The sequence below is a fragment of the Melopsittacus undulatus genome, chromosome 6 (genome assembly GCF_012275295.1).
Source record: "Melopsittacus undulatus isolate bMelUnd1 chromosome 6, bMelUnd1.mat.Z, whole genome shotgun sequence".
NCBI lineage: Eukaryota > Metazoa > Chordata > Aves > Psittaciformes > Psittaculidae > Melopsittacus > Melopsittacus undulatus.
This window is the reverse complement of record NC_047532.1, coordinates 63,676,672-63,703,815: the sequence shown is the minus strand read 5'-3', so window position 1 is coordinate 63,703,815 and position 27,144 is coordinate 63,676,672. Positions and strand designations below refer to the sequence as shown.

The 27,144-nt window shown below is 37.1% G+C and overlaps 1 protein-coding gene across 1 annotated transcript in view; it reads right to left on the bottom strand.

Annotated features, from left to right (window-relative positions):
- Positions 1 to 27,144, bottom strand: part of CDC14A (cell division cycle 14A) — a 58,888-nt gene that overhangs the window by 15,011 nt on the left and 16,733 nt on the right. The window contains exons 4-10 of the mRNA XM_005141466.3: positions 24,767 to 24,859; positions 18,660 to 18,739; positions 10,000 to 10,066; positions 7,784 to 7,846; positions 4,617 to 4,704; positions 3,840 to 4,070; positions 2,454 to 2,592 (exon numbers count right to left, since the gene is read on the bottom strand). Of these exons, the coding sequence (XP_005141523.2) occupies positions 2,454 to 2,592; positions 3,840 to 4,070; positions 4,617 to 4,704; positions 7,784 to 7,846; positions 10,000 to 10,066; positions 18,660 to 18,739; positions 24,767 to 24,859 (761 nt within the window). The remainder of the gene's footprint in view (positions 1 to 2,453; positions 2,593 to 3,839; positions 4,071 to 4,616; positions 4,705 to 7,783; positions 7,847 to 9,999; positions 10,067 to 18,659; positions 18,740 to 24,766; positions 24,860 to 27,144) is intronic.

The window sequence follows — 27,144 nt, the reverse complement described above, 5'->3', positions numbered from 1 at the left end:
AGGAAAATTTCACTACATTCCAAAAAAACAGCAAGTGAAGGGAGAAGGACAGGACAGGGGAAGAGGGAGCACCTCTATTCCACCTACGAGAAGGAGCCTAGAAAACATGAATTTAAAGATCATTGAAGTCTTGCAGGATTAACTGCACTCCCAGTAACAAACTGACTTGATAAATACTTGGGTGGGAGAGTCTCCACAATAACCTACTCAACCCCCCGTTACACCTCAAAGAACCTGGAGATGAAGCTTTGACACCTAGGAATGTTGGAAAATACAAGCTGCAAGAATTCCACTTTTTGTCAGATGCAACTTTGCAGTGCTGAGAGCAAGAGATTTTATGTGAGAATGATGCAACTGGTGTTGGCTCCCTCTTTCACAATCCCATTTTGACACTACTGGTGACATTCCCTGCGTTTTGCCTGGTTGTCACAACAGGTATCTATTGGCATGAGGCCAACAGAAAACTCTTAATGAACAATACTACAGTATGAGTGAAAAAAGTCTGACAGAACTTTGCCTATCTATAAAAATCAAACCAAGCCATTTATATACTACTGCAGAAAAGACATGGCCTCTGCTTTTCATATCTTTCAAGTATATTGAATTTACAAACCAGGCTACATACTGTCTCAATTTTGCTCTATTATGGAAGTTATTTTTAAGAGCACATCATCTAAGCATCAGCACAGTGTGAAGATAAATGTGCCTTTAGTGAGCATTTGTGGTTTGTGAAAGTTTGTGATTCAAAGTATTTTGACTAATGGTGGGCCAGATGTCAAATAAAGGAGTGCCCATTCAACTGAACTGGAAAAGAAATAGGAATCCTCATTCATGCTCAGTTTCTGTTATGAATTACAGTAACGCTTCTTCTTTCTCTCTGATATCTATTAGATTTTAAGATGTTCTCTACAACTGCCTAACATGAGGTTGTAGGGAGGTGGGATCAGTCTCTACTCCCAAGGAACAAGGGATGGGACAAGAGGGAAAGGCCTCAAGCTGCACCAGGGCAGGTTTAGATGGAGCTGAGGAACAATTCCTCCCCCAGAGGGTGCTCAGGCATTGGAACAGGCTGCCCAGGGCAGGGCTGCAGTCACCATCCCTGCAAGTGTTCACACCCCATGGAGACAAGACCTCAGTGCCATGGGTTCGTGGTGGCTTTGACAGTGCTGGGAATGGGTGGACTCCATGATCTTAAAGGTCTTTTCCAAGCCAACTGATTCTCTGAAGTGTATATTTTACTGTATTTACACAGGATCTAGCAGAGCTCTTGTTTTTTTCTTTCCAAAATGAGACAAATTGTCCTGGTTTCAGCTGTGGTAATTCTCTCCCTTAGTAGCTGGCGCAGTGCTGTGTTTTGGCATTAGGCTGAGAATAATGCTGGTAACACACTGATGTTTCAGTTGTTGTTCAGTAGCACTTACCCAATCAAGTTGTCCAGAAAGAAGCTGATCACTATGTAGGGGTGGTGAGCAACTGTACAGCAAAACACTCAAGTTTTGTTTTTTTTGGTGGGGAAGAGAGGTAGGCGAGGGGTGGTAGTATTATTCCTTCCTCTCTATTTCCTTTCATCATTCTCATTATTATTAATGTATTATTACATTTTGTTTTTATTTCAACTACTGAGTTGTTCTTACCTCAACGCACAGGGCTTCTTTACCTTTTCTCTGACCCTGCTCCCCAGCCCAGTGGGGAGCAGTGGGTAAGCAGCTGTGTGATGCTGAGCTCAAATCACCACACTAATTTGTGGTGTATCTTTTCCTAATGTTCTTTCTCCTATCAGTGAAAATGCCTCCAACTAAGTATCATCATGGTATCAAATAAAAGATACCAGCATAAGCATTGTAATAGTAAATGCACAGTGTAGAAACCACCATGAAATTAAACTTAATGCCTACACCTCTGAAGCCAGTGCAATTTTGTCATTCAGTTCCAGTCAGGATCAAAACCTGAATCACCTGTTCAAGCTATCTGCACATGAAATGTTCTCAACCCAAAATGTACAGTTTATTTTGAGAAAAGCTGTATTAAAACCATGCCATTATTTTGATAATGACCATTAGCTCCAAACCAGAAACACTTCATTCATTATGCTAGGAATCTGACAGAGATCAGGAGCTGTCCGCTACATACTTAATCTTTAGTTACAAGAAAAAAAACCCAAACCATAGCAATTATACAATTGTGAAATTAATTTTGAGTGTTATCATTGGCTATATATGAACACAAACATGCAGAGTATTGAGACCCTCTGCCCCTTAAGGTGACAAGACACAGCACCCCAGAGAAGACGATTTTAGCAAGTTTGAGTTCAATCCTAAATTGAGTAACCTTAAATATACTGCAACAGGCAGTAACATATGATGTCAGACAGAAAGTAGATCCTATAAATAGTGCAAGATGGAAAAGGATGTAGAGAAGCAGTTCATTCTTAATAGCAAAGAAGGTATACATACTCTTCCAAGAAGTGTTGCTGGGGTCCTATAATAGAGCCTGGTCGACATATTCTTATCCAAGCAATGGCTTCAGCATGTGTGAACTTGTAGTGTTTCATTATGTAGCAGGCAATCAGTGTTCCTGTTCTCCCCAGGCCAGCTACAGAAACACAAGTATCAACACTTACATACAAATTCATGAGCATTCACTAAGTATCCAGTTAAAGTAGGACAGGAGAAGATGTCTTTACAATTTTATTCACCACCTTAATATTTGAAGAAAGAACTTCTGTTAGTATCTATCACATAACTGGATTTCAATGCTGCAGATGTAAGAATATATGCTTGCAATAAGTTAATAGGGTTCATGAATGCATGGAGTGATGATCACTCTCGAAACTTGCACAATTCTACTTACAAGTTGGTTGTTTGGGGTTTCTTTAAAGGCTGATAGTACAAAAAAGAAACACATGCTGCTCTCTGTTGTGATGTGCACATTTATTTGCATGTATTTGAGGCTTGATTTGTAAAATACATGTGTTGGCTTCTCAAAGGTACTTTGATTTTGGTTTTTACTGGTTTTAGAAATAGGAAGTTTAGCAAGAGCATACCTAAGTCACTAGAAAAGTATACTGTATACCTTCAGCAGCTAAGCCTCGAGAATAACAATCTACTCTTACTGATCACTAGTTTATACTCTCACTCAGTTAGCAGATGTCCAGCTTATTAATGCTGGAATTGTAGGGTTCTATCCACAGTAGCAACTTGTTAGCAAATAAACTTATCTTAGATACGCATGCTTATTGTTCAAGGAAAAATGATGAATAGCACTGTTCTTGTTTCAGACCAACATGGCATTTGACTCCACAATGTCCTTACACAACTGCAAACATAAATCAAGCCAAACCCTTCAAAACCTTTGTTACTCATCCTCAATTAAGCATGTTTTGTGGCCATTTTGCTGAAATAGGCAGGTTTGAAATGCTGGCATCGCAGTAACTCACATTAACTTGAAATGTGGAAAGTCATGCTCCACAGAAAAATGGACAACAGTCCAAAGGCACAAAGAAAACCTTTCAGTCTTTTGCATTTCCTAATCAATTATCATAATGCTGTGGAAGCATAATGCAAAAGAGAAATCAGCTCAAACTCAGGCCTTCTAGCAATGCTAAGAAAAACTGAGACAATGAACAACAGATTGTCAGTTACTGTAAATAGTTGCATAGGATGAAAGAACTTACTATGCACATGAAAATAACAAACATTTTTCATATATTTAGTCAAGTATCGTAAGCAATATTATTTTCATGACTGGAAAGTGATATTTTTAAATGCTTTATTTCTAAATAAACTCTACGGATTAATACTCATCTTGAACTTCAATCTGAGAAGTAACAGTGCACACACCTTTACAATGTACAGCAATAGCCCCATCAGCATTCTCACAGATATTGAGGAACCTCTGAACTATGCTGTCACTTGGTGTGCTTCCATCTATGAAGAAGAGGTCATAATGCTCAAACCCAGCATCAGTGAAACGTTTGGCCTCATAGATTTTTTTGTTGAGTCTTATGATTGATGTGACATTATGTTTCTTGAAATAGGGAAAGTAGGCTTCAGGTGCATGAAGAGGATAACCTATGAAAGGAAGAAGCACAAGGAGTAAGTTGAAATTCAGCAAAAATCTGATTGTAGTTTTTAGATTACCAAGTTCCCTTTTAGCTGAATCAAATCTCTATTTTCCCTCTGTTGATCAAGTTTCTCTTTTTTATTCCATTAGAATCATATAGGTTCTTCCCATTATGCCAAGAATCTTCAGTAGTAAAAGCAAGCTTATTTTAAGAGTCTTTCCTTTGTTACAGCCTCTTTTGCTCTATGCAACTCACCTTTAATTCTGCACACTTATTGTATCAGGTGTCAGGTTCCAGGAAAAAAGGAAGGACCTGAATTTCTCAGGCACTTCATTGCTGAACGGAAGCCACTGACTGTTGGAAGAATTAGAATTCTTCTAGCCAAGAAGAATTCTAAAACCTTTGGAATTAAGCTCCATCATTGCATATAAAACGTTCACTCCATGATTATTTCTGAAGATGAAAATTAACCTATAAACCTCTCATTGTCAGCTCACTGGGTGGGACTGTTTCACATGCTGGAAATGGGACATCATTACAATATGCACCATACCATTTTCAAGTTTGCTTTTTGGGTGTGGTCCACTAAATGCCAAAAATTTTCCTGGAACAATCCAGTTGAAGTCACCATTTTCCACTCGCTATAAGAGAATGTCAGGAGAAAAAAGCATTTTAATATCTGTACAGAAAAAGTTCAAAACAATTAATTTCAAGTTTATTTTTCGCTATGTTGTTGCTACCTTAAGTGAAAACACTTCAAATGGAATAAACCGTCTTATCTATATGGGACAAACTAACAAATCATAAGCTGCTTTGCAGAAATCTCTTCATAAAATTAGACACAAACCAGTTTTGCTGAAGTTTTCCAAGCAAAGCAGAAAGATCCTCTCCCTATTTCTCTCTTAGAGGTTTCAGCAGTTTAAGATACCTACTTATAAAACTTACAAACAGCAACATTCTTGTATGTTTTAATGAAAGAGTATGGAAAAATTCTTCCCTCCCTGTGAAGAATTCACTCACCAGACATTGGCTAAAAAAAACCGAATTCACATAAAACAAATTAAAAACAATTAGTCTTTCAAAAGAATTCTAATTTCCCTGTAGAAACCAAAATCTACATCTTGGCATAAGCTCTGATGAGCCAGCAATCACAGAAGCAAAGTATAAATCAAATAAAAAGATTAAATTAAGAACATTTTCAAACTGGGAGCTTTTGCATTTCTTGCCCACTTTCAAATAAAAACTTCAAAAAGGCTTTTCAAACCATGGTAGTACCAGAAAACTGGAAGCTCCTTTGGAAATGTCTGACTGAAGTGCAAAACTGCCTTCTTTTATCCCAACTGTAAAGCACTCATTTCTCATGTAGCAATGCAGTTATTCTCAGTGTGACTTCTAAGGACATGGCACTCAGTTCTGCTGCATTAAGCTTATGTTTCTAGCTGTCAGCTCCTCAAAACATCCTAATGAGTGAAAGGATCTGATAGTGAATACTACTGTAACCAATTCACCCACTGTTTGCTTTGCTAAGCCCATTAGACTTGCTCCAAATGTCCTCACGGAATGAAATTTGGAAGTGAACAAGGCTGCATAAGGAGCAGTGAACCCAACTTCCAGCCAGGTCAGGACCCTACAATCACCGGGAGTTGTGTCACAAACTGCAATGCCACCATTGGAGCACCTCTACCCCTTCAGGAAAGGGGTCCTGTTCAGAAAGTCAAATGTATTTTTGTACCTGTAATACCAGCTTTATTTGTGAAATAAGTAGTTCTTTATAGCTACATGGGTTACTGTAAATACTTGAAATTTTGACCAATCTGAGCTACAGATGTATTTGTATATACTCAACACCACATGCAAACAACATTATGATTAACAAAAAGGGAGAACTTGAGTATTTTACATCTAGTCCAACAAAAGGGGAATTAACTGCCTTGATCATGGAGTGAGGTGAAAGAGAAGTTCCTTTAGCTGCCCCCTTTAAGTCTTATGCAACTTTTCTCCACAAAACTACACATTTGGAGACCTAACACAGCAGAAACCTGGAACATTTAAAGGTTCTAAAATGCAGCACAGGACTTAACTAAACATACAAAGCTGACCACAAGGCATAAAACCATAGAAGACCTCAGACAGCACGCAGTTACTTAAACAACATTCACACATGTGCTTTTCACAGACTGAAGTAATGTTCAGCATCAAACAAAATAATGAGATGTTAGTCAATTATTCTAATACTTTTTTTTTCCAGGCAGATTAATGCCTAATCCTAAGTATTTCCAACCATAATTTGTGTTTAGAAAAACCTCTTCATTTTCTACATAGAGGAAGGAAACCCCCAGCAATTTCATACTGTACATTTTAGTTACTGGTCATTGAATTTTCAGCAAAGACTATTCCAATTTCTCAATTTAACCATTCTGGAACATTGCAGCGTACAGAACTCCTTCTACAAGTGCTTTTAAGTTTAGTGACTAGCTATATGCTATAGTGTGCCTGCTGCAGCCAACATCTACTGTAGAGGTTTGTGTTGCAAATTCAGTTTTTCCGTAGTTTATTCCTCTCCTGACTTCACCCTCTTTCTTGAGGTATGCCCTATAGCCGAATGTATTCCAGATAGGCACCAAGTCACCCATAGCTTTTAAAACAGTTCCTTACCAAATGTTACAGACATTTAAGAAAAGCAGTTGTCCTTATTTGATATTAGAAATATTCAGCTTAAGGGAATAAATTTTCAAATGTTTTCAGACTGAGCAAATTTATTCTCATTATTTCCACGTTTTCTGAAACAAGAAGGGCTGGGAGGGAACAATACTGGCTACAGTAAAGTAACACAACTCTAAGAAGAGTTAATAATAAGAGTTAATAAGCAGATGTTCAGTACCGCTAGTTTATGTATCTTTCTCCTTAACCAGAGCAACTTCAGGAACTCCGGGGAGTTCCAAAGCCAAGGTCCAATACAACCAAGCGAAACTTCAGACAGCTCATGGAAGTGTTATGGGCCAGCTGTATGTACAGCTTCTGTACACAGCCCAGGTCACAGCTACAGCACAGGCATATCTTAAAGGTTCTCTGCAGCAACAGAGCTTGAGATAACTGTCTATTATTACCAGTTAAAAGTGTGTATGTTAGAGAACAAAATCCTGGAAGCATCTAAAGTCAACCAGAGCATCTATTCTTCAGGCGTGGGGTACTGTATATTCTAACTTATTTTAGGTATTAGTTTTCTGGGACTTCATTAGGGAAATATTTGGATGTATTTTCATTATTAGAATGCTCATATAATCCATCCTTATTACAAAAAGTTCAAAATGTGCTTAATCTCTGTAGCTATTAAAAATATTATCATATATTTAGGACTAATGACATCTCAGGAAGCAGCTCAACAAGCACTGGAAAAAAACATGGACTCTGTGGGTCAGCTGAGAGACCTTGGAACATATCCTGAGGGAAGGGTTGGGAAAGCATGAAAGAGGTTCCAGAAGCCAGAATCTCTACATGAAAACAGTAGAGTTATTATGTGATGCACTGAAAGGGCAAGGGTATGCATTCTGCATGTCCTTCACATACAGCACACAGGTTTGGATGGACATACCTGATATATGAACACTGGGTTTTACCTGAATTAAAATGCATTTCCAGTATGTTTTAAGTTGTGAGGCCCTGTATATTATAACTTACTTTAGGTAAACGAAACACATTCAACTCATTAAATGTACAAACCTCATAGTGTTCATATTCATCCACATCAAATGTCTTAAAGTCAAAAAATCCGTGCTGCAAGGCCTAAAAGGCAACAAGGTGTCAGTTTATACCAAAATATCATATAGAATCTAATTTTATAATATTGTGTTTGAGCTCAAAAACAAAACACTGAATGTTTCTGCTTTTGGTTTCTTGAAGCCTCTATGTTAAGACAACATAACATTTTGCACAGATTAACACATAACAAAAACTCCAACAATGTCACCAAAATCACATCAGGCTTTTTTTTAGCCTTTCAAAGACACTACAATGGAACATAAGGTTGTTGCATATCACTTAAATCATCAAATTGATTCTCCCCATCTCACTATGGTTTTTATTGTAAGGCAGATGACAAATTGAAAAGCCATTCCCTTTTTGTCATACATCCATTCAACGATTTCTATGCTGAATACATTCTCATGCAGCTGGACATAAAATATAGACCAGTAAGTTTATTGATTTTCTATACTTTATATGATACTCTGTCTTTATCACCATCATACCCAGGCAAAATAGCACATGCAGGATAAAATACTGTCTATAACCTGTGTTTTGTGATTTGCTTTTAATACACATTCCACTGATAGAATGACTTCCACTAGACTACATTACCCAGTATTTATTATAGGGCTGAAAGAAGTAAATTTTTGTATTTGATTACTGGACTACTATTAAATATGCCCATTTTGTACTAAAGATTTGCATATAATATCATACCAAAACACAATTCTATGAATAAGTAATTAATAGCCGAATTTCTTCTAAGGAATAGGTGGAAGACAGCTCTGCAGAGTATATTTATACTCAATCTAGTGCACTAAGAGAAGTACAGATGTTACACAACACTCTAGGATTAAGGTGTGATAAAACTACACCACAAATCTATGATTTAAAAAAAACAATCATCATCACTCTGCCATTATTTGCTATATTTAAAGCACCTTTTTGAAGACAAAAGTAAAATAGCTTTCTTATAGACAGTGCAGGCGCAGTACTGGGGCTGTCATGAAACCTAAGGTACCAAGAGGTTTGTTTTAGCAGGAAAACCTATTTAATTTTAGCATGGTTGGCTGGCTGTACTCCAGAATTTGTAGGCCCCCTGAATTACATGTTATGTAATTCAAACACCAAATTTACCCCAGTAGACTGAGATTTTTCTTTAGATTAAGGTTTTTGCTCAAAGTTTTTTTCCTCTGAAGGTGAACTGGACAAAAATTCAGTAAGAAATTTTATGGGAACAAAGGAGGAAAAACTGATGTTCAAAGTCCTTCTGATGAGTTTGTTGCAGATAAATTACAGGGACTACGCTGACTGCTTCACAGAGCTTCAGAAGCTGTAGAATGCCACAGAAATTAGTCTTGCTGTTAACTGACAGCTCCTTTCCCACCCCCACAGAACTAAAAATATTAAGCTGGATCTCTCTGTTTTCAATTTTGAAGAAACATTTGTTTTGCCACACTTATAAGAATTACAGATAATCTACAAAGTATATGTATAGAGCTGTTCACACAGCTTGCTCCCTTCATCAAGATCACTGGGAAATGATGGACAAAAATCTCATCTTTGCTTACAGTATAAAGTATATAACACAAGGCTGCAAATTAAGATGCGATGTTATATTTTTAACGAAGCCATACTGGAGCTTAATCTTCTCCAGGACCAGGCCTGTTGAAAGTGACACATCATAACACCAGTAAGATACATTAGTTTTCATTCTTTGTAAATAATCAGGAGAACATACAGGCAAACCAAGTGTTTGGGGGGTAAATTGGGACCAAGTACTTGCACGAACAGATCAGATTAAATCACAGCATACCTAGATGTCTGTCACATTTGACTTTATGAACCTTTGTTATTCCTTTTTACCACTCATCATAAATGATCTATTGCAGATCCACAGCAGAGCTAGTGCACTGTCTTGCAATGTTAAGAACAGCTAGGCCTGGCGTGCTTGCACATTCTGATTCAGAAGGTGAAGTTCAGAAAGCTGTCAGAGGCAAGCCAGTTAGGTAAAGCTGTAATCGTCTTCCATGTTCACTACTTGCAGTCCTCAGTAACTTAGGCTTCATGACAGAATACACCTCAACTCATAGTTTTTGCTTTGAAACCAGGTCTAATATATGTTCACAGTATTTTCCTTCTTGTTTTACAAGTCAATTGAAGTCTGTTTTGCTAAGGAAAAGTGTCATTACCTTATTTAGTCCCTGCAAACAGTCCAAGATCGTAAGATTGTATGTGGAGTTCCCAAATGAAGCATCCCTATGGATTTAATACAAATTAAGATACACAGAATTATTTGAAGAACTTGGGGAAAGTCAGCACACAATGGAATATATTCAAGTTATTTCATCCTCTTTAAGAGCTCTGAATTAAAGTTCAAAGAAGACATCTTGTGAGAAGCTTGTTGATGCAAAAGCACACTCCTACCAGATGTAGCCCCATTGAACTGCAGTTAGATACTACAAAGCGTTTTAAGTGCTATTTTACATCAGCAACTACATGCCCTTTACCAAATTATTCACACTGTCCTGGAACAGGAAGCTTTGCATCCTCTCTCAATTGTGTAAGGACAGTAGTAAATAAACCAAAACTTGCTTTACCCATTACTCAAGTCTTCATTGAGTTATGCTGTCTAACAGGGAAAGGCAAATAGACTACTAGTTTGGATTTCATTTACAGGCTCTTGTTTTGATGTCTGATGACAGATGTAATTCAAAAATATCCAGATGTAATTAAAGTTGCTTAACCTCAGTTCCGCTATTATGAAAATAACAGTTTCTCTTTAAAAGATGACAGGATACCCCAAAGCAAAATATATTTAAGTGGTTAGAGACAGAAATATAAAATCTATTAACATCACCAAAAATATCAGCAACAAATGCAGTGTGGCAAGAAGACAAAGTACTTTTCAAAGTGTGCTTCAGAGCAGTTTGTATTTTAGCAGGGTTCTCCCTGGGCAGATTATTTCCTAAGCACTCACTGAAGGAATGTTTTCTAGTTTTGCTCTAAGCCATCTTATCCAGAGTGCTAAGAACTGCAATTCAGCAGAACAGCAACACTTCAGGTTTCAGTCAGCTACAGCTTTAATTTATAACTGAGTCAAAATTGCAATCTTTCATTGAAAACTTTCCTTTGTTGATAGTCTACTTGCTCTAAGTTGTACGAAGTTTTGTATTGATGTGCTCCTTCAATTCTAAGTACTTTAAGACTAGAATATTCTCATTCTTTAAGAGAGTAAGCAGCTTTGAGCAAGCAATGCTGATAGAAAATGTATTTAAGCAACTGAAAAGCTCCAATTTTGGTGATGTCATATTACAGGCAGGCTATTCTAGAAAAGTTTTCAAGTGATTAGAGTATTAAAAAAAATACTTAGTACAGTGTTTTAGACTAGAACTTTCATGTGCGAATAAACCTTCAAGATCCAAATCCAACAAAGTAGGTTTTCAAAATGAAAAGACAGAATGTATTTTCATTACATTAGATAAGCATAACATACGAAAGCTGTAAAACGTAACTTAACAGACAATACATTTTTGACAGGAGAAAGTTACATATCATTTTAGTACAAAAGGATTTTAGCAAACAAAAGGGTCTTCCAAGCAAAAACAACCTTAAGGCCCCCATGGGAACATGTATAACAGAAAAGCTGTAAAAGCTGTAACAGCTTTCTGAAGGGGCTGACAGAAACAAAACGCAAACCAATGCAAACCACAAAATTAACTATTTAGAGAAATATAACTGGGAGACATGACTGTAGCAGATGTTCATTTTGCACGTTATTTTGCTATAGCAAGAATCTAGTTTATTTCCTCTATAAGTACCACTCCAACTGATAAGGTATTCGATACTGCAGTACATAAGCACAACACCAGGGAAAAAAGCCACATAATCTCTAATCCATTAATAGCACAGAGCAAGAGAGAGAATGGGGAGGAGGAAGGGAGGGAAGACATTGAACTCAACCTCACTGTCCAAGGTAAGCCTATCACAATACCAGCTGTGCAGTATTCATAGCTACAGTGCCCACAGACAGCTATTTCCAATGGGGTGCACGTGGATGCTGCAGCTAACATCCACTGCTACATCAGACATGCCTCAAAAGTCTCATTTCTGTCACTGTGCACCTCACCATTAGAGTAGGTGCACTCTGCCTGGAGAAAACAGCTCTGCTGACACATGCCATCCACACACAGTGGAATAACAAAGACTGAAAGCCAGAAAAATTCAAAACAGGCAAAGTTTGGGAAAGAACAATTGAAAAGCTGTTTAACCCTGATCTCAAATTCCCAGAAGCTCAAAGAGTAGCAGAATTCTAATGGTGGGCCTATTTTTTTTAAAGAAATACAATACACTGAGTTAACATCTGAAAACTTCACACACACATCCCTTACCCCACCCATTTGTCTTTTGTCTAGGAATGCAATAATGGATCGAAACCATAAACAAGCACCAGACAAGAATGACAGTGCAGCAGGGTGGTGAATAACACCTGAAAGCAGCAGCTTGATATTACTTCATGCTTCAAGAGGAAGCATGAATATATGTATTTTTTCTTTTCTAGTTTCCAAAAGCACAACTGGCTGATCAGAATCAATTCCAGTTGCAAACCCCTCTCTGAAACTTACTGCTTTATGCTCCAGAATTTTAAGCTAAGCTATCTACAGGTATTAAAATTTAGGTGCAAAACTAAAGAAATTAATTTGGCAGAAGTCTGATATACAATCCATGAGAGTTCTGCGAGCTGGATCCATCAATACAGTACAGCAATATCTGATCTACAGGAAAGGCAAGTGCCTGTGAACTCTATCAGGAGATGAAACCCAAGTTATTCGTTTCAGAACATAATCAAGCAACAAAATACACCTTACAGAGCTGTTTCAAATGTGTAAAAAAAAAAAAAAGTAAAAATGTTTATTTATGAAGCCCAGTTGCAGTGTACTGATGAAGTGCCATTTTTAAACTTCAATCTTCCTATTAAACAGATGATTTCATATTATTCCAGGGAAGTGTTAGTATTCCTGTACAGTTCAGTCAAAGGTCATTTTGCAGAAGTGTTAGACAGGACAGATGCTTAATGACAATCTTACTGCCAACAACATGTCTAGAAAGGCCTAGAAGTACTTAAAAAGCAAAGATGAAGAGTCTATCATGACCTGATTTCCTGAATGTTTTCAATAAACTACTTGAGTAAAATATCTTCCTGTTTAGAGGGACTTGCCTCAGGTATTTTAAGTTACTTATTGTTTTGGTACTTTGTTAAAAGGAAACCTAGAAGAAACCTCCCCCCACTAATCACCTTGATGACGTCCTCCAAGCAGAGGCCAAGTTATCAAGTTATTTCTCTATCCCCGAGAAATGGATGAGAAGTTATTAGAATCAAAGAATCCCAGACTGGTTTGGGTTGGAAAGGACCTTAAAGCTCATCCGGCTCCAATCCCTGCCACAGGCAGGGACACCTTCCACTAGAGCAGGTTGCTCCAAGCCCCTGTGTCTAACCTGGCCTTGAACACTGCCAGGGATGGGGCAGCAACAGCTTCTCTAGGCACCCTGTGCCAGCACCTCTGCACCCTCACAGAGAAGAGCTTCTGCCTTAGATCTAACTTGGACTTTCCCTGTTTCAGTCTGAACCCATCACCCCTTGCCCTATCACTACAGTCCCTGATGAAGAGTCATTAAGAAGCTTTGTAAATATTTAAAAACCAAATTTCATATTGTTTTTTTTTTAATCCTCCTGAATCAATACATTTACTGGAGAAAACTAAATCATTAAAAACTAACACAGAACAGCTAGTTTCATTCCACTATTCTTTGTGTCAACCCATCTGCCTACTGATTTTGTGTAAATTTCCAGACCATGGATAAAAATACTGGATACTGTCAGAACTAGTATTAACCTTTACAAAAATCCTGTTCAAAATGCACCTATTCTCATGCCAGATTGAAAAGTCAATTATACACCACCAGTATGCATTTTCTTTCTATCAATGACAGACATATTTCAAACGGTTTAGAGCAATAATTAATAAAACTAATTTTAGCTTGCATAAAATGCAGTAGATTCTGAATGGGCCACACTGCACCACAGTAACACCAAATGAGCAGCACTGTTGTAAGGAAGAGAATTGTAAAATAAAAATACATTTACTAAACTTGAAGAAATATATGGTTTTATATGAAATTAAAATTAATTCCAGACATTCTTCCTATTTAATCTTATTCTCTTTTTTTCTACAGTCAGCATCCTATCCTCCAGAAAACTAATGTATGTGTTTATGTTCAAGGCAGTAGTAATCGGGACTACGGGGACTACTTGTTAGTACAGAAAAACATTCCAGTGTTTTTACTGATATAAACCAAGCTATTTGCATTTCAAATGTTAAAACTTTTTATTCAGCTCAAAAGTCTGTGTTTAAAAAAGCACAGAAGAGAAAGCAAGACCCCATTTCATCTCAGAATGATAGAAAGGAGCACATACAGACATCTCTGGCATAGTTTTACAGTGCAGGTGCTCCAGTTCCTGTGGCTTATGTTTTGTTACTGTATTCTTCCAGTCTTCTATGGCCAAATGCATAACCACCTTGATTTGCAAACAGTGTTTTACCAACTGTCACCTGATAGCACTCTACTTACTTCCAAAATGAGAAAAAATGTGTCTGTTTCTGTGAGATACAGATGAGGTATGAACCTGAGCCAGCATTCCAGAGCTGCAAATCCCACATCTGATTTCACAGTGACGGTAACTGACCTCAATACGACCTCGATACTACAGAACACTTTCCTTCTACTAAACCTCTAAACACTGTCAATAACAAAACAGCATTTACCCAGCACATGCCAATAAAGAAACAAAACCCAAAAGCTACAAACTAAAATATAGCTCTGAAATTCATGTTGTATCTAGAGTCTGAACACACACTAAAATATACTGGGTTTTCTTCAATATAAAGTCAATACAGAGCAGTTTGAGGTAAAGATGTAAAGCTTAGTTTCACAGTGAGAAACTGGTATTTATGATGATTTCAAAAATGGGGTTAGGACCATTTTCTTAAATGGAAGTGAGAAGTTAACAGTGCAAGATTTTCAAATGACTTGAGTATCACAGCGAATCAGCCAAAAATAAGTGTCTCAAAGAGAGTCTTGCCTTATCTTCCTGTTTTGTCTCTAATTTTTCTATGATAAAACCAAAATCAGAACATTTCCCTGTATCTCGCAAGAGGGGTATTCTGATTTCCTTCCACCCCCAAGTAGTATTTGCTGAAGCTGTCTTTAACTGAAATACCAGCTAAAGATCTAAGCCGATTAAAGCTTTTTGAGGTCACTGAGCTAGAATAAAGTCTATCAGTTTCCCAGTGATCACTTCATGTAAGCATTCCTCAGTGCTCCATAAAGAATGTGACAATCCTGCAGCTTCTACCTATTGAAAGTTACCTATTTCTTCTCCCAAATAGAAGGAACTTCAGATATCAAAATAACCAACTTGTTAAACAGTCTGGCTGTAACAGTTCAGAGAGGACCTATACTACAGAAGCTGGAGCCCAGAACCTAGATACTGTATCAGAATAAATTCAAGTCAGTAAGCACTGAATACCGATGATTCAGTATTTCAAATTCTTTCTTTCCTAGACCTTAGAACAGGAGGGATGAAGTAAGACATTTGGCTACAGTTTTCACTATACATAAGTGAGTTTAATTCTTTTCAAGACACTAAAGATATGAAGGAATGCAAACTTCCTCATAGCACTAATTTGTCTCTCCACAATAGAGCTTGATGCCAGGTAGCTATAGCCCCCCTCACCTGTAACTGCTTCCAGCACAGGCTCATTTGCTGGAGCCTCAGCATCATGCTATATTTTGAACCAGAGGTGTCTTAAATGTCTTAGAATGGACATAGGGGAAAAAAGGAGCTGAAAGGCCCTGGAAAAACAGGGAAGGAGGAATCAATTCTTTCTTCTCCATTCCCAGCTAATCTAGATTGTCCCACTGCAGGCTCTCATCAGACCCTACCTGCTGTCCTCTCAGCCCCAGTAATTCTTAAGCTCTTTCTGCATCTATTCTAGCTCTTCCTATGAATTCAACTCCCAAATATCCCCTATCAGATGCCCCATTTCTTTGCTAGCCTCCTATCTTGTCCAAATCCTTCAGTTTCTTTCCTCACCCCCCTTGTCTCACCTCCTATACAGCTAGATTACACAGTCTTCCTTCCCAGTAGGTCAAACTATACCACAGTAAGAGAATCTGCTTAAACTCTAATCTGGTGTCAAGAACTGATATAGTCAAAAGCAGGTGCAAAAAAAAACATAAGTCCTTTCTGGCCACAAGCCATATATGAAAGAACACTCAAAAAAATAAAAATGTTTAATTCTTCTAGCAAAAGCTTGTACCACTATATTCCTTCTAGAAACAGCATGGCTCTACTCAAGACTGTCTCCCTCACATCCTCTAAAATACCCAAAGCTTTGTGCTAGAAACCCCCAAGACCATACCAAAATCCACATCACAGAAAAGCCACCACAAAACACACACCCTCTCCCAAAGAACTTAAGTTTTAGCCAATCATTTATCTTACAGCAACCCAGAGCTCGAAACACGGGGACAAAGACTGCAGAGGACTGATGTTTCAGAAGACTGCCTACTCTCCCTGTTATTGCCCTGTTCTGCTGAAGCTGATGAACAGAACAAAGTGATTATACTTTCGTAACCATTTTGACAGGACAGACTGCAAAACCTGAATAAGTCTCTTCTCTGGATATTGCCTTCTTCAACATTTTCAGCTAGTGTTCTCTCCCAAACATGCAATATATATTTTATATAAATATATATTATATTTATATATAATATAAAGTTATCTTTAGAAAATCTTATTCGATTTTGTGATTTTTTAACTCCCTTCTTTGCTGATATAACTCTTATTTTGGAATATAATTCTATTCATTCAAACTTATGAGAATTTGCTTTGAATAATTAACACTTAAATGACATTATTTTGTGTCATATTTGTGACTGTGGCTCTTACAGCCACATAAGAAATCACAGAGCCAATTACGTTCACTACCAGTCAAGTAGAAATATAATTTTTTATTAGTACTGCTGTTATCATTATTATTATAAAGAATTGGTTGCAAGGCAAAAGGTCTGTAGTCTTTGGTTTGAGGAAATAGGGTCTGCAAACACACTGTTCCTCCCAGTTACAATTTTTGGATCTGACAATTCAAATTCCTCAGTTAGTTTTCTCCATACCTTAATTTTTGGTTTGGCAGGGGAGAAAGGAACCTAAAGGCATAGCAACTTACTGTGATTACAAAAAGTATGTTTCTGTCATTGCTGAAGAAAATCCACGTATTCCCAGATAACATACATCCTCAACTACTAAGTTTTGTTTTTTAAGGAAGTAATGAATAAGCTAAGCTTAAGGTTCTGAAAAATTTAAATCGTTTTAGTATTAAAAGCTCTTGTAAGAAAGAAATACCCCTGCCAAAGCTGAACTACTAAGAATCTTATACAAAAGGGAGAATAATGTTTTTTGGACTCCACCAAAATGCTACAGATTAAATTCCCACAAGGAAATTTTACTTCTTGTTTTCCCCAAAATAATGAAATAGAATGTACTGACACAGTTTCTGTGCTCAGAATAATAGTTTGCTTCAGAGAACTTCTAGTAATTCTCCAGTAGCTGAACCTTCTGCAAATAGAAAGGACCGGTGTAATTATTTCAAACTGGGAGAAGATTAGGAGCCAAAGAATCTAAAAGGTGGAGAAAACTATACATTATTCTTTAACTTAGATCATCACTCCTGTATTTTATATAGAATTTGGACCACTAACATGTTTAAAATAACTCATTTGTTTATGCATTGTACAAAGTATATTTTATAATTAACTAAAAAAATATGGATATTGATAGCTCAGTAAACTTCTTGGGCTTTGGAGAGCTATCAATGACCAAGTTAGTGTATAAACTCCCTGCCAATATAAGCTATCACTGATTTTGAGATTTCACAGTCAAACTGGACCTTAAATACAAGTTTACCACCCCAACAGTTTATACTGTATTTGGCTCCTGTACAAGCTGTGAGGAAAGAGAACACAATCTTCCTTTGCTGAGTGACTGTAGAATCAGATGAATTTGATATAGACAGGGTAGATCTACATTCACAAATGCACTGGCTGACAGTGAACACCACTTGTGACATGCTGACTGCCCCCCAAAAAGAGGATTTTGACCTTCTTGTAGTTGCCTTTTAATGCCAGTGTTTGCATAAGAATAGCATGAGGTATTTTCATTCCTAAAGTGCAAGGGCACTTCATTGCCCAAACCATAAAAAAAGTTTGGATGTCTCTTTATTAGATAGGCATGACAGCTAGAACTCCTCAGATTTAAGTCTCAGTAGGACATTAGTACAGGCAATAAAGACAGACTGATAGAAATTAGCTATGATTCATTGGAAACAAATAGGCAAAGCATCTTAATTTGAACATCAGTACTTGTTCTGCAAAATACAGAAAACGTAACAGCATAAACCCCTCTTCATTCAACTAAATCTAGCTGCTTAGGTACTAGGGAATTTAAAAGATGGGAATGACTTCCAAGTAGTAAAACACAGTACATGATGAAGTAAGGTTTGAATTGCTCAATCACAAACATACTAAGAACTATTTCCAAAACCTGATAATTTGAAAGACCGGAAATTTTACTTAACATTTAACTCAATCTCAGTGGCTTTCTTATTCCAACACAGAACAAGTAATCCCACCAGAAGTAAATGGTATTTTTTTCCTGGAGACCAGTCTGAAAAATCTGTATTTAGCAAATTCCAAAACACAAAAGTTAGGCCCATTTCTCATGTTCACATACCTAAATGGAAGATAAGGTGGATTAGATCCAGACAAAAGTGTTCTGTAAGCGTCTTCTGGTGTTTTCTTCAAGTATATTACCTAAAAGGGATAGGGGGGAGAGGAAAAAATATCAGCCCTGAACCTGAAAAGTCAGTAACCACATGTAATCTTCCCCAGCCCATTACACTCTTAAGAATGTATGCTATACTCCTTCATGACCAATTGTTAGGACATTTATAGGTCAGAAAAGACATACCTACACAAAGTAAAAGACTACGAAGTCAACAGAAGTCAACAGAAACTGGGAATTCTGTTTTATGTGATTCCCCTCCTTTAAAAAAACAGTAAAATAAAAACAAAACAAACACATATTGTGGCAACTGAGAGACTACATCATCCTAAGAAGAAAAATAGGCATCTATACCAGGAGTTCTCTGCTCAGCTTCTGATGAGTCCAAGTATCACAGTGTCGGACAACCAAAACATTTCTCCAGCACAGCTCAATGGAAGATTTTGCAACACAAACATTGTTTGATTCCTAATTGTCAATATGAAAGTACTAATTTCACAAAAATATCTAATTCAACAAGCCAAACCTGTTACTGTTAGACCAACATACAGTTAATGTAATACCCTAAGCCAAGGTTCATTCAGCTATCGCCGAACACCATCAACTGCAGTGGCTTAAGCAAGAAATTAAAATACAACCACACTATGCTGCATTTCAATTCCTATTTGTACAGTAAAACTGATCCTAAAATAAAACTAACTTGAAAAATATATTAAACAAATTATTACAGAAGAGCTGTAATCCAATTTGCAGTGGCATATTTGATGCACACAAACATGTTTCTTAAACAATGCTACACAATTTCTCTGGCCTTTTCCCCTCCAGCTCACACCCAGCACCTACATGGCTCCATATTCATTCTATGCGCATTTAACTCTTGAATATAAAGTATTCTAATAAGGATTTTCTTAACCAAGACATAAGTTAGTTCCTTATCTAAAAGCTTTATCCAACTATTGACCTTAAGCCCATTAGAATATAGGTAAGTGGTGGCCACTTCCAGAATATTTGCAATTTCCCTGAAGTCTAGAGTCATATCTCAAGTTAATATCATTCTCCGTATTCTGTCAGGTATCACCATGGTAGGTAGATTTTCCTGCATTTCTTTCTCAAGCGTGGACGAAGCAGACAGAAAAGAGAAGGATAAAACAAACCCCATAAAGTTGACACAAGTAAGACAGCCTGAAAAAACTCCATGATGGAGTGAAAAGGGTCCAGAATCATCTCTGGTGGTTTCAAACTACCACCTGTTTCATTGCTTTGAACAACCGGTCTACTCTTGGACCAAAAGCCTCAACACAAACTGATCTGCCTTTGAAAGATCTATTCTCTGACATGGATTTTTATTTGCCTGGACTTCCACATTCCCTCCTCCTTAATCTCTGAAAGCAATGCATCCTTTCCACCAAACCAGACCACAATTTCTAGATGAAACCATTCAATTCACTCTATGTTATCAGAACAATTGTTGCTTTGTTGCTAGCTCAACTATTGCATTCTTTGTTGTTGGGGTCAAATCAGTTATTGCTAATACTGGAACAGATTGAGAGATTTACTTAATGGATATATGTATTTACCTAATTCAACAAGTGGAGGGGCCCATTTCTTTGTAGCTTTAAGCTAGAATGGTCTGCCTGCAGCAACGATTGCTAACTAGTGGCACCAGCATCATGCTTTCAACCCCTGCTATACAGCAATGCTATGCTTCTTTCACAGCTCTTTGTAAAGGCTTATTTTAGCCTGTGAAAGAAGTCTTCTTTGTCTTTCCCTCTTAGTCCACTTCACCACAAAGGTTTTGCATTTAAGAAGTGTTCATTCTGTGCAATACATTGTAATGGGGATGTATTCCAGAGAAAAATACTGATTTCATTCATGTCAATGTCAATATTCATGTCAGTTACCCACCTTTAAAGCCTAAATTCATGCTTATAGTCAAAAGATCCTTAAAGGGTAGTTCAGAGGACTTCAGGGAAAGATAAGTTTCCATCTTACACAGTTAGGGAGTCAGAAATCTGAAGTGAATCTGTACTACATGAATGTTTTTCCAGTGCTGCAGATTTTAGTCCACAGAAGCTGTGGTACTTCAAAGCTGTCTCTGCTCAAAGGTATACATATACACACCATTTTGAATCAGACACTGCTTGCTCCTAATAATAAAAATACTGGGCTGGAAATAGAAGAAAGTTTGTAAGAACACAAAAGGACAGAGGAGAGGTAAGGAAACACTGGGCAGAGCTCCTGAAAAAACAAAGTATTGCGGATATCAAGAGTAATGCAGTAACTGAAGAAGGAGAATGAAATGGAGAAGGAAACACTACAGTACTTAAAATTAGGGATATTCCTTAAGAAAATTTGAGAGAGGTGTGTTTTCTGACTCTATCAATGAAAAGTCATCAGCTGAAACCTTGCTTCAGTTTTTAATCTAAGATGTTAAATCTTCAGAGAGCTTTCATTCTGCAACACACACAAATAAAAAAACCACAAACAGCCTGTTTGAATAGTCTGTATAAGTTGAATCTGTATGTAAGAAGTAATACAAGTAAAAGTCTTAAAATAAACACAGCAAGCCACTTTGCAGACAATGACTATTGTCTTACAAGAGTTTCTTTACAAGGGACAAGGTTCTCCTCCCCTTCACCACTGCCACTACTCTAGCTCATATCATGTGGCTCTGCTACTTACAAAAAAAACCAGATCCAGCAGGTACTGAAAAGTTTCAAGTATTCTTTTTTTCCCTGAACTTCCCATTCTTATGCCCTCAACTTTCTAAATAATGATGCACTAGGAAGAGAAAGCCTCTCACAGCTTTGACACTGTGCAGGCACACGACATGTAGCAACAGTGGCCAGGAAAATTCATACCACATGTCCTAAAAAGTTTAAAGAACAAAAAAAGAGAATATTTTGCAAATCCACCTTAACATTTACTCACAATATTTTTCTGCTTGGAAAACACTGCAGTAACTGAAAAGCCTTTGCACTTGCTGACTCTCCAAGGGAACAGTTATGGGTTTGAGCAGTAGTGTGATATGCTTAGATTCTACCAGAACAAAACCTTAAAGCTTCAGGTAGGGCTGAGAAGTCTAATTTATTGTTTTAAATTTGGGGGAAGCTCTCACATGCATTAGTTTGTTATTAGCTGGTCATTTGCTGTGCTAAAATTACAAACCTAAAAACTCAACAGCTCTTTTCCCTTATTTGCATTACAGAAGCCTAATACAAGTCTACCAAAATATACACATAAAGTAACTGTAAGAAAGAAATATGATCAACCTATCTGCTATCTAAAAGGCAAAAGAGTTCACTGGATCCCTTTTCAGAGTTTGTCACAGTATGGAAGCATTGTGTTTCACCAGGATGGCTCCAAAGTCAGATATGGGTCCACTAATCAAGTTTCGATCTTTAAAGAACGGCAAGAAAATAACCACTACTTGTCTTCTACACAGTTAGAATTAAAGCTCTAGGTTTATCAGGAGGAGCACGTGCCATACGTATATGTTCTCTCCCCCCCCCCCCCCCCGCCCCATTTCTCTAGAAGTACAAGAGCAGTCACTGGTACAAACAGACCAATACTCCTCCTGCTCTTCTACCCCAAGGAATCCAAACCTTACTAGATAGTAGATCACACAACCAGGTGAAGGCTCTTTGGTTTCCAACCAGAAAAGTAACATAACAAATACCTTAATAATATGGAAAGAGGGGATCAGCCCTCAATTCATCCACGTTATCAGAAAGGGGAAAATGCACTCTTCTTCTCCAATAATGAATTCTTTGATGTCAGGTGGGGAGTTCATGTAATGACTTCAATATAATTCAATAAAACCTATTCCTTCTCACCCCTCTTCCCCCCAGAAACAGCTAGGGACAAATTGAGACAAACAAGGCTGCTTTAGTTTTGATATGAATGAAAGTACTTGTAATACTATTTTAAAATTATTTTAAAATACTCATTTTTCTTTCTTTCTTTTTAATTAACTGTTGTGGAAGGGTACATAAAATATTCTTTTTGTCCTAATTTGAATAACGGAAAGAATCTTTGTGGAATTCTTAAGAGCAAGGGCAATAATTTAGGAACTGGACATGATTAGCCCAAATGTATTGGAAGTACATTGTAAAAATTGACATTTAGAAAACACATCTACCCAAGATGCAGTTTACAAACAGGAAAGCTACTGCCCACAAAGTTGTAAGACTTAATTTTCCCTTAACCTTATGAGTCTCTTATTAAAATATTTTAATAGCTATAGGGTATTTCAGTGCAATATGTCTAAGCCACTCCCCATTGGAACAATTTAAGTTGCATAATCACGAGTGGAAACCCATTCCTAGAACCTGATCCACTGTTTTCCATGTTTCATCTTACACTTAATATTTTAACACCAGCAAAACCAATCCTTCTCAGTTAACTTTTGCACACTGGTAAAAGTTCACAGCTCTACATCTACAGTAAAATCTACAAGACCTGAGATCAAAGAGTACATATATTCCTGTCACGATTTGGTTATTCCTACTGCGACAGATCACACTTCCAATGACACAGTTCTTTTACTGAAAAAAAATGATGAGGCTCCTTCAAGTCCTTCAATATGCCCTATCACATAACCCGAGAGTGTACATCTACTCCATCTGACCCAACATGGTATTTGCAAGTAACACACTATGAAATGCAAATATTATTTCTTGAGAGTGAAATGAATATTTCTTGATTGTCAAAACTAAGCTTCTGCAGGTAAAAAAAAAACCCAAACCAGATTGGTAGGTAGATCATGAATAAGTTTTTAGAGTTACTGAATTGTCATTTTATGAATTGACATTAATATCAATCATTACAGCAGAAGATAAATGAACTCCCTTAACACTTGCAAGCTTAGAAATACACATCTATACAAATAACTCTGGGATGACACCCTTCTGTAGCATATTGGATACCATTGTGCAAACTGTTTTCCAATGTTACACTAAATTGAGATGAATTGGAAAGTGACCTTAAGGTGGTTTCAACAAGAGAACAAATACTTTTCTGTATTGGTAACACTGTATTAGTAAAAACTTGTTCTTGGTACATAGTATTTTCAAGACATGAGAAGATGCTTGAAACTTATCCTCAAGTTTTTCCCATCTTTAGATTTAAACAGATCTTCGTTCTCAAGAGCATGCACACTATCCCCATACATGTAGTAAAACATTTTCTTTACTGACAAGAATCTACAAACTAAATTCTTTCAACATTATCATCTGCATTTATTGAGCTTTGCTTTCAGCACGACCTGAAAGAAGTAACACCAGCTTTCACAGAGTATAAAGCTTGACTTAATGGAGACTTCCAGAATCCAGCTGGAACATGCATGTCAGCTGAGAACCAGCAGCTTGTTATTTCCAGTATTCTAACTTGCTATGACAAGTTAGAGTTTTCTAGAAGTTGCTTCAATTCTGGACAGTAGAGCAGGAAGGTGAAACTGAAGTTTGAACTACACTGGTATGAAGACACACAGATAGGTGTGCAAGTGTCAGCCTGCAACTACCAAAACTTGCATGATATCCTAATAAATTAGGCTTGTGTAACTAAGGCAGCCCTGTGTATTGCATACTGTCTGTAAGATCAGAAGATTGAAATACCTCAGGTTTTTTATTATTATGGGTAGACTATGAAATTTAACTAAGAAACCCATTCGATAATCAGTATGCCTCTGGTCCTGTAACTTTAAGAAAGGCTGCGAGAAAAGGCTTTCTCCTCACCAGTATGAATTTCAGTAATGCCATGAGTAGCAATCAAGTTCAGGCAAGTTACAGGTAAGTTTGTGGTTTGCATTTTGATATTCAAGAAAATGGTATCCTACGGGAAGCATGCACACAATCCAGCAAAGCCACTCCCTGTGTAGTAAAATGGAGTTAAGTCCCAAAAGTCACACAGCAGAACTTTCAAAGACTGCTTAGGGAAGAATCAAATGACAATCTGCCTGCCCCCTAAAGTACAATCCATTGAGATGCTATTTTCACATGTAGCAGATAGGTCTCTTAAGGAAGGTTAGAAGAAACCATGTGATAAATAATACTTACAGCATATGCACCTATTAGAAATGCTGCATTTGCTCGTTTTCGTTGGTCAAAGCTGGTGTAGTACACAATCTTCTTTCTTGACAGACTGAAATACTGTTGAAAAGAACCAGAAAGCATATTTACTGAGAGAACACGCATTTAAAATGTCTTCAAAAGTCACTTTTTCAAAACTGAAAAAGAAGTCAGAAAAAATTATTCTACAGTCTTACAAGTAAGGAGAACAAATTACTGATACCATGAACCATCTTCTTGCATTATAGATAGGAGTGCGAAGAAACAGCCACTGTACAAGGGCAGTTCTCTTAGCCGTAAACAGCTTATAAAACACGTCTGAACCACAGTGTTCACGATAAAAACCTGGATTTTTTTTCCAAGTTTAAAGATTTGAAACAATCACCTATGAACATTGATAAAAGACATTGAAATTTTCAGACTAAAACACCCCCCTATATGTGAAATTTTGCCAGCACATAATTCTGTGGAGAAGAAAAAAACTAAAGCAATCAATCTTACAGGCATTTTATTAAACTAAACACTACTCTTCCATCTATACTAGCTAAAAATGGGGTGACAGACATCATCTTTCTAAAGCTTCAACAGCAAGAACTTGTATTTAAGAAAAAAGACTGCATAGGTGAAAACGCTTAAAAAAGGCCAGGCAGAGACAAAACTAGTAACACTGGTAATTCTTTTTTATTTAGGACAAAACAAAGAAGACAAAACTCCCCTGTGGATAAAACTCCCATTGAAAACAAGCCCAACAAGCACCAGAAAAGAGTGATAATTACAAACTGCAACAAACTGTTTAAAGCCAGAGGAAGAAAATTGTCACTTAAAAATTGTAAGTTGAGCAGTCCATTGTGTTGTTAGTTTTTGAGCTTCGTGAATTGCTTCACTTTCTCTGTATCCTACAACGCATGTTTTTCCTGCCAGGTTTTTACAGTGCTAGTACAGTTCTGAGGAAGCCATCACCAGACATTCTGGATTCTAAGTATTAGATGTATATATATATATATATATTGAAATATTGCAGCAGTTATTTGAGTAGTGCCAACCGTATTTCACTTTCAGAAGTCTGTAAATGCTGACGCTCATCCTCAATCTTGCTGCAAATTTTCAGACAAGCTTTAACCACAGAATCATGTCTTGAAAGACAAAAAACCAAAAAACAACCAAATAGCTGATAAACTCAGAGGAAAAACTGATGTATCATAGCAAGTTTCTTACTGCCACCTCCCACCAAAAATAGCACCTTTAACAGCAGTTCTAACTACACTCCAGGCTGGTGTTACCCACAGCTTCCATCGGTGGAAGAAGTGACTTAATACAGTGAGTATATCTAAATGGGTCTGTAATTTCAGAGCTAGCTGGTTGCTGGTGATTGGAAGTGGCTGTATCTTGAGCCCAACAGCAACATCTCTCTCAGCATATATGCAAACACACAAAGTTCCAGTAGTTATTTAATTAGTGAAGCATTCAATTATTATTACACATTGACAAAATGAAGCCCAGTATTTAAAGATCCCTCCTTTCTTCCCCCTCCTCAAGTTTTTAATGAGTGTTCTCTAAGTGCAGTTCCACCCATGATGTGTAGGTGGGATAAGATTACAGCAGTTATGCAACAGTGACAGAACTTCAATTAGAACTTGTTGACTGCTAGTTATTTAAAGCAAAGTTCTTTGCAACAGTTTACAGTTCACCTGAAATACTATTTTAAACTGTAAAAAGCACATTCTGTTAGCCAGCCAGAAGTACTATGTAATAAGACCATATTTCCTGGTTTATTTTACTAATGGATGTTTTTTATCAGATATCTATGATATGTCATTCCAATTTTGAGATGCTTTTGTACTGAAAAAAGTGAGAGCTCACCTTAAAAGTTCCCAGAATAGTGAAATGAAAGCAATGTAACACTTTCACTGTTTGATTTTCAGAATTGAAGGGTTTGAGTCTTATAAATCATATTGCCATGTGAAACAGTTTACTGGCTTTTGAATCCTTACTAAAGCTTTAACACTAAACTGAAACCTGACATTAACTAATGGCTTACAGCATAGCAACCAGAGGAAAACTGCATCAGGATTTAACTGTTCAGAAGTATATAAAACAAACCACTTTTTATTTGCATGGACTACAGAAAGTCAAGTTTTACAGTGTTTGCTAAAATGCCAATGTTAACGCCTCAACACAAATTCTCACCTCACTATACTTCCACTATCAATGGTAAGCTGTATCATATATTTTAGAGAACACTGATTTTCTGACCATGTTTAATAAGCTAAGTCTATTTCTTTGGCTAGGATCAATGATAACAAGTGTTAAAGACTGGTCCAGAGCTCAACCTGAACGGATTAGGGCTTTACTTCCCCCAGATAGTG